This window comes from Cannabis sativa, chromosome 3 (genome assembly GCF_029168945.1).
Source record: "Cannabis sativa cultivar Pink pepper isolate KNU-18-1 chromosome 3, ASM2916894v1, whole genome shotgun sequence".
Lineage (NCBI taxonomy): Eukaryota > Viridiplantae > Streptophyta > Magnoliopsida > Rosales > Cannabaceae > Cannabis > Cannabis sativa.
This window is the reverse complement of record NC_083603.1, coordinates 26,691,408-26,703,399: the sequence shown is the minus strand read 5'-3', so window position 1 is coordinate 26,703,399 and position 11,992 is coordinate 26,691,408. Positions and strand designations below refer to the sequence as shown.

Below are 11,992 nucleotides of genomic sequence, written 5' to 3'. Positions count from 1 at the left end.
TCGTTGTCAGAAAATCATCAAAAAATGCATCAGAGTTGTCTTCATTACCTAAGTAAGTAAAAAAAGTGTTGTGATCAATGCTTGATCATGTACCTCATACACAGAACAAAATTAGGAATCGATCAAGAACAATGCTAACAGATTTATTCACAACTCAAATTGATTCAAACCAGAAAATAAATAGTAAATAAACAAGCAACTATAAACCATATATGAACAATGATCAATGAGCAATTATAGACAAGAATATAGGGAGAAAGAATCAAACACAACCAGATTACGAGATTCGAACAAGTGATGATGAATCACTTGCCTACTCCTCGGCCAGAACAGCCCCAAAGGCTTGAATCTTTATTGAGCTAGAAGAGAGAATTACAATATTGATAATCAATGTGTTCTTGACACAATCACTCAAGAAGCATAGATTCAATTACAATCAACTTCACTCAAAACTCTCTTTCTCTTGCACACTAAACTAGCTCTCAAAAACTCCTGAAAAATTCTCCTAAGATTGCTACTGTAATGATGCAGCAAATGGCTATTTATAGCCTTGATGATATAACCCGATCCGTTGGTGGTTATAGGTGGTTGAGTAAAAGATGTCTATTTCCTCTATTAGTGACCAATCACAACAATTATCCACCTTGATCATTAAGAGAGGAAAGGGATGATGATTGAGGCTGAAATGGTCTTGCATCCTCATTTAGCAATTGATGATGTTTAGCAAATCTAGGCAAAGCCTAAACTTGGCTAAACTCACATATTTTGTCATCATATCTGCAGGGTTCTCTTTTGTTCCAATCTTCTTTACACTAACTTTCTTTTCAGCATTGATGTCCCTGATCAGAACTCCCAAACAAAATAATAATGCTTATAAGAATTTCTTTTATATTTATTCTACTAATAAATATATATTTCCAACATACTTACTATTAACATATAATCATGGCATTTTACAAATATACTTAACTCATTCTTTCCAAGTAAGCACATATAGTAGGTAAACAGTCACATATATAGCAAGTAAATATATATCACTTAATATACCATGAGTTGAGCTTGTCTTCACAGTAAATGTACATATCCAGCCAGTCTTCTGGACCTTTAAAACCGTGGCTAATCTGATACCGTGTTGTAATGCCCTAACCCATAGGAACGCTATTTGTGTGCTTTTTTAAAATTAGTTTATAATAATAAACTAACAATTTTAAAAAAAACTTGTTATTTAATTAAAACTTATTTAATTATTTAATACATAAAATTTATTTTGGTACTAAACAATAATTAGGATCGGGGATCCCTTTTAAGATGTTTACAAAGGTGCCATTAAAGTTTTATAACCAAGCACATACTTTTCAGAGTTTCCATAAACTAAAATTCTGATGACTCGATATTACTGGTCGGATAAGTTGATATGTACATTTTTTAGGGAAGACCTCTCACTCAGAGCTGCCCTAATCTAATCCTTTCGTTACCTACACCATAAAGTACCCATGAGTCACAAAGACTCAACAAGAGAAGCGAGAAAACAAACTCATAAACATCATATAACAATAAATAACAATATGCATATAATCGGTCATATATTCAACCCTAATTCAAAATAGGGAATGAAGTATAACACATCATATACAATCTCAAGTATTTTTCTAATAAGATAGACTATTCTTGATACTTCATAAAGTATCCGCCAACTCTCATTTTCTAAATAAAAGAACCAATGTCACTATCGTTGCCTAATGAGACAACCGATAAGTAGGAAACTTAACAGCAATGTCAATTAAAGTAGTTTCTCTTTCACAATGCTATCTAATGAGACAACCCATTTCACACTGTTTCCTAATGAGATAACCCAATAAAGTAATAACTCTTTTCTCATAAACGGTAATTATCGATTCATACATTGCATGCTATATCGTACAATTGACTTTTCTTACCTCAAGTCCAAATTTAAGCATGTTGGTCAACTCAAGTGGAAAATGCTCAACAATCTTGGTCCCTATGTCACTACAATGGTAATACGGTAGATAACTCATTTTAATCTGTTTATAGACTTAAACTTAAAACTAGAAGTTTTCTTATCGATAAATAGCATGGTAATACTATAAATATCGATAAAATATAAAAATTTAGGTGTCTGAAAGAACCCCAAATGGTTCACTGTTTACCCGAAACGATTCACCATTTTTTTGGGTTTTTGCATGGAAAAAACGGTTCACCATTTCTATAGAAACAGTTAACCGTTTTCTGCAAAAACGATGAAACAAAAATCCTAACTTCTCAAATCTTACCCAAAACTCCTCCAAACCCTGCCAAACTCTCTTGAAAAATTTAATACTAAGTTCTAAACATAATCCAACAAGTAATTGAAACCAAAAAGCTCAAAATCAAAAATTATCATTGTTGAGCAAGCTTTGAGTTTCAAAACTCAACACTTGCTCCAACTCAACTAACAGCTATAAAAAAAACCTCTTAGTTCACTCATACACAACATACTTAAAGCTTCAAAATAAATTCTAACCTCCCCAAAAATGTATAGAAACGAATTCCTCAAACTTAAATAAAAAAAAAACAAACTTTCTTCTTGAAAACACAAAGAGAAGGGAATCTTAGGGTTTACCTTAATCTGACTTCAATTCCACTTGAATCCTACTTAAATCCAAGAGGAAAACAAATGAATTAGCTGTGAAAATTCTTCTTCTTGGGTGGTGGTTCTAAGTCGAGGAGAGATAAACTAGTAGAGAGGGTCTTTTACTTATGTTTTAAATTTACCCTCAATATCATCCTTATCCTAAGTAAACTCACCCCAACTTAAATCTCTAGAAATTCACTAAAAAACAAAGTTTCTATAGATTAACTTAGATAGAAAAGACTATATTACCCTTACTTCCACCTTAAGGAATCTTTAAAAGATTAGAGGTAAAATTGTCATTTATAAATAACCTGCCTAACTCAAAATTCCAACCATACCATATAAACTCCTAGTACCACTAAGACGCCCACTAATATCGGGATGACATTTCTAGCCAATTGATTGGTTTTTCACTCTAGTTGAAGCTAAAAATATTTTATTTAACAAGTATTATTTATTTTACCTATATAGCTCAGTAAAATCTCCGCAATTAATAAATTACGCTTATTTAATTATTATTAAGATTATAATATCACCTACTTATACTCTAAAACACATTATTTTATATTTAAGAAAATATGCATTATTACACATAATTGGATATTTTAGAATATTACAGTTTGAGTTGTAATTGTGACCGTTTTAATTAATGAAGATTTCTTTTTTGATAAAAAAAAATAAAAACAAATAAGAAAATACGCTAAAGAAAATGAAAACATACATTAATAATAATATGGAGACCAAATATATCATATTCATTTGGATTAGGGTAAATAGAATCTTTTGTAAATTACCGAATTGCTTACTACTGCACCAACAAATTAATGTTGATAACTTTATTGGAGATTTTAGTGTTTTCATAATGATTAATCAGTTCGAAACTGATAACATTAGCAAAAGAGAAGAGAGGAGAGTTCCATAATACAAAGATAATAATTTGAAATATATGTTAGGTTTGGTCGATCTAGAATTTGCATAAAAGAAGTTTCTAAAAGGGTGTAATGATAAATAAGGCACTACTTTTTGTTTTTGTATTTTTGGTTTCACTTTACTAAGTCTCTACTCAACTCAAACTCTAATATGTGTGCTTTTGACAAATTGAGATTACTTGTGAAAGCAACCACCCACCTCTCTCCACTCTCACTCACCATTCCAAAACAAGAAATAACTAACCAATCCCAATTCATGGAAATGGAATGAAAACCCACTTCTCACTTCTACAATTTTCGTCTCTCCCATTAACCCCACAATCTACATAATTAATTGTATGAATGCTATATATTATCTCACCTTTCCATGTCTTAACTAATGTATCACTAATTATTATTTTAAAATAAAAAGTAAAAAAAATAATGCATAACTAACAATCTAATCCTGAATTTATTTATTTATTATTCTAGTAAGGCCATGAATTTTTCAAAAATACTATTTTTATCACTCAAACAATCACGGTTTCATAATTAAATAAGGAATTTTTAATGTGTATAATTATAGTAAATAATTCGTGCAAAAATACTGTTCAAATTTATATTTTGTAAAAGAGCATTTTACACAAATGTATACATTATTTTAATTAATTACAAAAAATGTGCAAAAACATTAATTTTATAGATGTATACATTTAAAAATATTTTTACATAAAATCATACAAATTCTTAATTTAATTATATTAGATGTATTAATGAGTCAAACTTACCATAATTAGATTTGTGTAACTATTTTTATTGGTAGATTTTTAAAATCAATACAAATTACATCCATGATTCACATAATAATTGTACGGCATATTTTTCAAAATCAATACATATATAATCATGATTTTTTTTATTAAAATATGTCCAATATGCCCTATATATTATCATAATTGAAATGCTATTATGTTGTTTAGATAAAAATATTTAGTATGTTTGTTTTTGTAAAAGATTATTCTAAATATTTAATTATTTTTATGAAATTGTTTATTTATTTTTAATAAATATGTGATTTATTAAATAATAAAGATATATATTGGTAAAAAAAAATAGATTAATTATAAATATAAAATATATTTATAACTAGTAAAAATATACGTTTTTTTTTCTACTTAATTTTAAATAAACATAGATATAAATTATTAATACTTTATTGTTTATTATTTTTATTAAATATTTTGTTAAAATAAACATATATTTATAATAAATTATAGTAAAATAGATAATAAACATTTATACTATACAAAAAAATAGTATATTTATTATATTAAACCGTTTATTATTTATTTAATTTTATTTTTTTGAATATGTTTATTTATTTTTCATAAAACAACTTATATATATATATAATAAATCGTATATTTTATAATAATTACACTATAAATAAATAGAAATATATAATAAATCACACTAAAATAAATCTAAACATTTATATTACAATTAAAGAAAAAAATTAGCATGTTTCTTGTGTAAAAGTGTTTATTTTTTTTCTTTCAAATAAACATGAATATTATTATTAGAAAAATTTAAAACATTACTGTAATAAACATAGTACATTATTATATTTATAATTATAAATTATAATAATTTAAATATTAACAATGATATTATTATAAATAAAATATTTTATTAGTATAATAAATTTATATAATTTTATTCTTTTAATTAAATTACTATAATTAGTTTTTTTCTTAAATTTCATTTTTTTCATCATGTACTTATACCATACATATATTAGTAAATATTATAAGTATCAAATCAATAATCATAAATAATAAAATTTAAAATTACATGTTATAATGACTACACATTAATGTTCCTTAATCCATAATCCACATTTAAAGAATATTATGTATATATATAGTAAGTTTAGTAAATATTATATCGAATGATCTAAATATTAGTAAATATGTTATTAAAATGTATGAGTTTTTATAATTAAGTTTTTTTGCACATTTTTTGTAATATATTAATTTTTGTTGTACATTAATGAAAAAACCCCTTTGCAAAATTATGATATTCAAAAGAAAAAAGTTTATAATTGGGATTTTACATAGTAAAAAGAAAATTAGATGGTTGCGATTTAGGTTTCAATTTTAGAAAATACCTTAAGCAGATGGTAGTAATATCTTACAAGGCTTAGTGGTCTTGAATGCCGTGAACGACGACTAGCACGTCGAATGGGTATGATGTTTTGTAATTTGAGTTGTGATTTGTGTTTCAGTTTAGGTTGTGATATGAATTTTAGTTTGGGAAATCATTGGTAGCAAAACTAGAGGGAGTGGATTAGAAGGTTGTGGATGGAACTAGCAGTGATGAATGATTCGATGGTGATTTAGGATGTAATTAGGATTGCGATTTGAGTTTCAGTTAGAGTGTGTACTCTTAAAGTATATAATCTCATCAAAGTAAAGGAAAGAAGAAAACTCACCGATGAAGAGAAAGAAAGAGCAAGGTAGTGGGTTGCATATTTGAGTTTCGGTTAGGTTGTTATATGAGTTTAGATAGGGATGCGAAGATGGAGATGCACTTTTATGGCGATCTTTGATGGTGGTTCCAGATGGTGATCTCCAATCGTAGTCTCATATGGAAGTCTCCAACGGTTGTCTCTAATGCTAATTCTCCAATGGAAGTCTCTGATGGTGGTCTCCAATAGTGGTCTCCATGTTAGAGATATACACATCAATGGAAGAAAATCAAGATATATTACAACTCTATTGTAATATGAAATACAAGGACTAATAAAGAGATTAAATAAATGTTACAACACTAATATTTTTACACTATATATTTTATATATATTAAGAAGGTAGAAGAAGAAATAACACAATATAATATAGAATATATAATATAATATATGAAGAAGAAGAATATCACACACTCACAACCTTGAGTGCAGATTATTAGGGATCACCATGACTTGAAAAAGGTTTTATCACATTTGTCCAAAACTTATTTCCTCTATCTGTAAGCACTAAGAGAACTCTCTGGGGAATAGCTTTGGGAATTATCAAGGCTTGTAGAAAGTGCTTGTTAATAGAAAACTAGGTTACCAAATAAGCACCAAAGATCTCTTTTTATAGTGTTTAGGTGATCACACTTAGAATTCAAACACACCATATCTCATAACTATAATAGGCACCTAAATGAGTGTAAAATGGATTAAATTTGGCTGTTACACGAGCTGGAACAGATCTCCAACGTTCAAAACATTTTTCTTAAAACTGTTGTACCTGGCGACATGTCGCCTGGCACTACGCAACATGTCGCTTGGTGTATGTTTCAGGTTGTGCTTTTGAGTTTCATAACTCCCTCTCGAACCAAATTCATTCCAAACATTGTTCACCTTATTTCTTTCACATAAATGAATATTAATCTATTTTTTAACAACTATTTCATCATAGTTTTGAATCCCAAATTGTGTAATAACTCTTTCATTACACTAATTATGTGTGATTAACAAAAGAGTTACAAGTGATAAATTGTAATTCCTTTACAAGTTACAATATATATATGTTAAATACACATGTTACATAATTTATTTACCATTTACTTAATATATATTACTCACATAATAATATATATTATCACATTTAAATGTACACATTATATTTTTAAATAATATAAACAGGGTCGTCTTAAGGTGATGAGAGGCCTATGGCGAAATTTGAAACGAGGCCTTTTATTTTAATAAAAATTAAAAATAAATTTTAATTAAGTTTTGACACAATATTAATTTTAATTCTTTTATCTCTATATAATAAATATTTTTTTGCAACGTAAGCTAATTTGATCAAAGTAATATTTAATTACTGAAAACATCTATATTGAAGTGCTACATATTTTAGCACATTTGAAAGAAAAAAAAAAAATAATGTGTTTAAATTATATATATATTTTTTTAAAAAATAGATAATAAACCTCAAATTCAATAAAAGCTCCACTTACCATTTGTGCTACACATTTTTCATGTAACTTGTTGAGTTAAGTATTTATATATTATACGTTTTTATATGTATATATATTAATTTTAATTTTTTCGGGGGCTCCAAAATTGTGGGACCTGGGGCCGAGACCCCGCCTGCCCCACTCTCTGGCCGGCCCTGAATATAACACTCCAATAGTAGTTATCCGATAGTGGTCTTTAATGGTGGTTTCCTATGGCAGAGCAATGGTGGTCTCAATGGTATCAGATGTATGTTTAGGGAAGAAAAATAAATGAATCATATTGTAAAAATGAATATAAAAGAACAATTATAAAGTAAAAATAAATAAAAAAATGTATAATAATATAAAAGAAAAATAAAAGTAAAACATAAATCATTAAAGTATATGAGGCGATTCTTCAATAAATAAACAATATGATCATATATTTTTCGAAAAACTTCTCATCCATCTCTTTTATTGCCTAAACTCCTAATTGGAATGGGCAATGCCAACATCTTGTAACGTCATTGGGTGAAAATGTTCCATGTATGAGTAGTAATACTATGTTATCTGAATTATTATAATTACATCAATAATTTTTTACTAGATTATTGTAAGATTTTAAAGTAAGGATGTGCATTACTTATAATTTGATCATGTATATATATTTTTTGAAAACATAATTTGATTATATTTGATATAAAAAAAAATCGCCATATTAACATTTTGAGGGTATAGGCTCTAAGCTGCTTTAAGCTTTCATTTTTTTTTCGAAAGAATGCTTTAGGCTTTCAATTCCCAAATAAGAAATTAAAAAGAAAAATTGTAATAGAAATTTCTATTAACCATGATTAGATTGCATTATTTATACTTTCCTAATAATTTTTCATAATAATCTTTGCACTTTTCCATTAATTTCTTAAAATAAATATATATGTATAATGTTGGCAAGATGAAAATTAATTTTAGTATTAATGGTATACAACATGAAACCTAAAATTTGAGACATTGGATAAAAGATTTAAAGAAAAATTTCTTATATTCCATGTCAATTATTGTGTTTTACGTACAAAAATTAATTCAATATGGAAACAATAAATACAATATTATGAGAATACTTTTTTTTTTTTAATAAATCAATTAAACAAAATCCCATTAACTCCCAATATCCATCGTTGGATCAAACCTAGACTATATCGAGACGATCGTCGAAGCTGTTCTCCGACGACGAAGAAGAGAGAGTGATCATCATACCATCATTACAGTCAGAAACACTGTCTTGTAAACTGAGCAAAAGATGAGAAGTACTGAAAGTGGTGGAGGGCTTAGCTCTCGGAACCACCGGCACCTCAGCCTCACCCACCAGCATTTGGACCACCGCTCTCATAGTGGGCCGGGCCAACGGGTCCGGATGCGAACACAAAAGCCCAACAAGCAAAACCCTTCTCATCTCACCCTCTTCGTACTCACCCTCGAGTCTATCGTCCGCCGCCGTTAGTAGCTTCCCTTCCCTGTGCAAACTCCAAACCCATTCCACCAAATTGCTTGCCACCCCAAATTTTCCGGCCCCCGTGACCTCTCTCTCGATGGGTCTTCTCCCGCTAGCCACTTCGAGAATCACCGCGCCGTAGCTGAATACGTCGGTTTTCTCGCTAGCTCTTCCGGTAAGAAGATATTCCGGCGCTAAGTACCCCATTGTTCCTGCCGCGACTGTGGCATCCGGTGATTTGTCGTGCTCTATCTGCCGAGCTAAACCGAAATCTCCTAACCGGGCATTGAAACCTTCGTCCAGCATGATGTTGCTTGACTTTATGTCTCTGTGAATGACTTGGTTTTCGCACTCTTGGTGGAGATATGCGAGAGCTGAGGCCACGCCGAGTAGGATTTTTTTCCGGTGAAGCCATGGGAGAGGAGTTCTTGCTTCGAATAGTGCCTTGTCGAGGCTACCGTTAGGCATTAAATCGTAGACTAAGAGAATTTCCCCTTTTTCGTGGCACCAACCTTGTAATCTAACGAGATTGCGGTGGCGGAGTGTTCCAATTATGGATAACTCTGATAGAAACTCCTCCTTTCCTTGGCCACTATGGCTGCATCTCTTGACGGCGATAATGTCACCTGTGTCTGGCAATATGCCTTTGTAAACAGTCCCGAAAGCGCCATGGCCAATGATTCTGTTAGCGTTGAAGCACTTAGTGGCGACTCTGAGCTGTTTGTATGTGAATTCCTTTGGCATTCTGATGATTTCTGATGCGAATGAAGAATCTGAAGATTTCTTGAGTTGTTTGGTCTTTTTGGAGTAAGCCCAGATGAGAACTCCGGCCAATAAGGCGAAAACGAAAGCGCTAGCTGTGACAACTCCAGCTACAGCTCCAGGACCCTGTTTGCAGAGTTGGTTATGGCAAGATGAAGATTTACTGTTCTTCTCCGTGGTGGTTGTACTTGGTGCTGAATTAGAGGGTGCCATTGATGGTGGTGGTGATGATCTTACTGTGTTCGCCGTTGGATTCATCAAAGTAGCCGTTGGAGGAGGAGGTGGCGGAGAAGAAGAAGAAGAAGATGCGTCGAAAGAAGATGAGAAGCTCCACCAGTCAATACTATGAACCTCAGTGCTTCCCTGAGTCGAACCAGAGAACCCCACGTACATAAAATCGTTCACGAACTGATCGAGATCAAGCGGAAAGGACAAAAGGGGTTCTTTCGGCTTGAGATTCGAATACGAAACCGATACATTGAAGACCCTAGTTGACCCGTCGTACTCGATCCAAGCATTCACAAGGTCACCGCTTTTTAGATCGATATCAACAGCTCCTAAATCCGCCACTGCAGAGGAAACCATACTGTTCAGATCAAACCCTACATGGTTACCATTTATGTCCTTGTACTCCACGTCCATAAGGGTATCGAATTCAACCGCCAGAAAACCAGACCCAGAAGCTGGCCCTTCTGTAATCACGAGGCCCAGTGACCCGCCGGCGTCGCCGACTGCCTCATCGTCTGGTGATATTATGAAAGCAAGTCCTCCACCGATAGAAGAAGGATTGAGATTCATGACTGAGAAAGTAAAGAATGTGGAGAAGCTCGTCGGTAAGTGAGTTCCGATCTGCCGGAATCTAACTGGTTTGGTGTAGAGTGCTCTGCCGGAGCCAGAGTTGGGAACCGGAAGGTCTCGTGTCAGTCGAACACTGCCATTGTTCAAATGGGCATCTCCCAAAAGCTTCAAACTACTCAAAGTCAGGGTGCCGAAGTCGAATTCAGTGGCGGCACCGGTCAAAATTGCGGAACACAAGGCGAAGTAAGTGAAGAAGAAGTTAAAGGTTGAAGATTTGGGAGAAGGGTTTGACATTGTCAGTGATTGTAGTTAAAACCCATTAGAGAAAAACTGAAGAGGAAGAAGAAGATGGATTGAGAGTCACGGGTGGAGAGAGGAGAGAAGAGAGGGATGGGATTGTATTCTTTGCCTAATAAGAAGAGAATAATGAGGAAACAAACAAGAAAGGAATACTAGAGGGAGAGAGTGTGGAAGAGATGGGATATGGTAAGAGTGATTAGCTTAGCACAGAGAATCCAAAGGAGACAGGTGGATCCACTGCCTGCCACGTGTCCATTTGTAACGGTTAGTTTTCTCTTTTTCTCCAATAAAAGTCTACTTTCTCTATTTATTTTTCTTTTTTTTTTCCTTCTTAATTTTTATTTATTTCTGTTCACACCACACACATGCGGATTTTCACATTACACTGCTCTCCTCCTTCAGAGCTAATAATTTAATCAAATAGCCAAATTAGTACAAATGTATTTCAGAACATAATTTAATCAATTTTTTTTCTCAAAATAATAATAACTTAATCAAAAATATTTTTTAATATATTCAGAAAAAAAATACTTTTAAATATTTTTGTATTTATGAAATGGGAGTGGTTTAAATATTACTGAAATTATCCTTACAAAGTAGGGATACTCGTGAATTGTGTTGACTGAATTAGAGGTATTTTCATGGCCAACTCAATTATGATGCTTTGGAAAAACTATAAACTATTCAATTATTTTTAATTGTACAATCTAATCTTGTTTGGTACAATAATATAGGGGTTGAATTTGGTTGATTCATTAGTTTGAGATGGCCATTTAAGCTTTAATATTTACATTATAAACATGATTAAATAATTTAATCTAGAACATACAAAAAAAAATGATATATTTTAATATATATGTGTGCATGTAAGTATTGGGCTTTAAAAAAAATTAAAGTGGTAGAGGTGGTATCGTGCGAGTGACAATGTTATAATAATGATTCTATGTTATATTTATTGATAGAGGTAGTAAGATAACTATAGACTACATGTTAGTAAATTACTTGTGACAATAATAATATAATTTATTTATAAAAAATGTAAACTACATATTTGTATATATTTTGTGAATGAAAAATATATTTTAAGTATGAAAGTTGTTTTAAATTTAGAAT

General features: G+C 31.1%; 1 protein-coding gene and 1 long non-coding RNA gene across 2 annotated transcripts; both read right to left on the bottom strand.

Moving 5' to 3' along the window:
* Positions 1-213: 213 nt before the first annotated feature.
* Positions 214-2,993, bottom strand: LOC115709099 (uncharacterized). Its single transcript, XR_004010168.2, has 2 exons — positions 2,621-2,993; positions 214-849 (listed from the first exon to the last, which is right to left on the bottom strand). It is a non-coding gene; the product is annotated as an uncharacterized LOC115709099 (long non-coding RNA).
* A 5,557-nt stretch (positions 2,994-8,550) lies between these two features.
* Positions 8,551-11,124, bottom strand: LOC115709859 (L-type lectin-domain containing receptor kinase VIII.1). The gene has a single exon (XM_030638091.2). It carries the CDS (start codon positions 10,871-10,873, stop codon positions 8,717-8,719), a length of 2,157 nt encoding a protein of 718 aa, XP_030493951.1. The 5' UTR covers positions 10,874-11,124; the 3' UTR covers positions 8,551-8,716.
* Between the last annotated feature and the right edge of the window lie 868 nt (positions 11,125-11,992).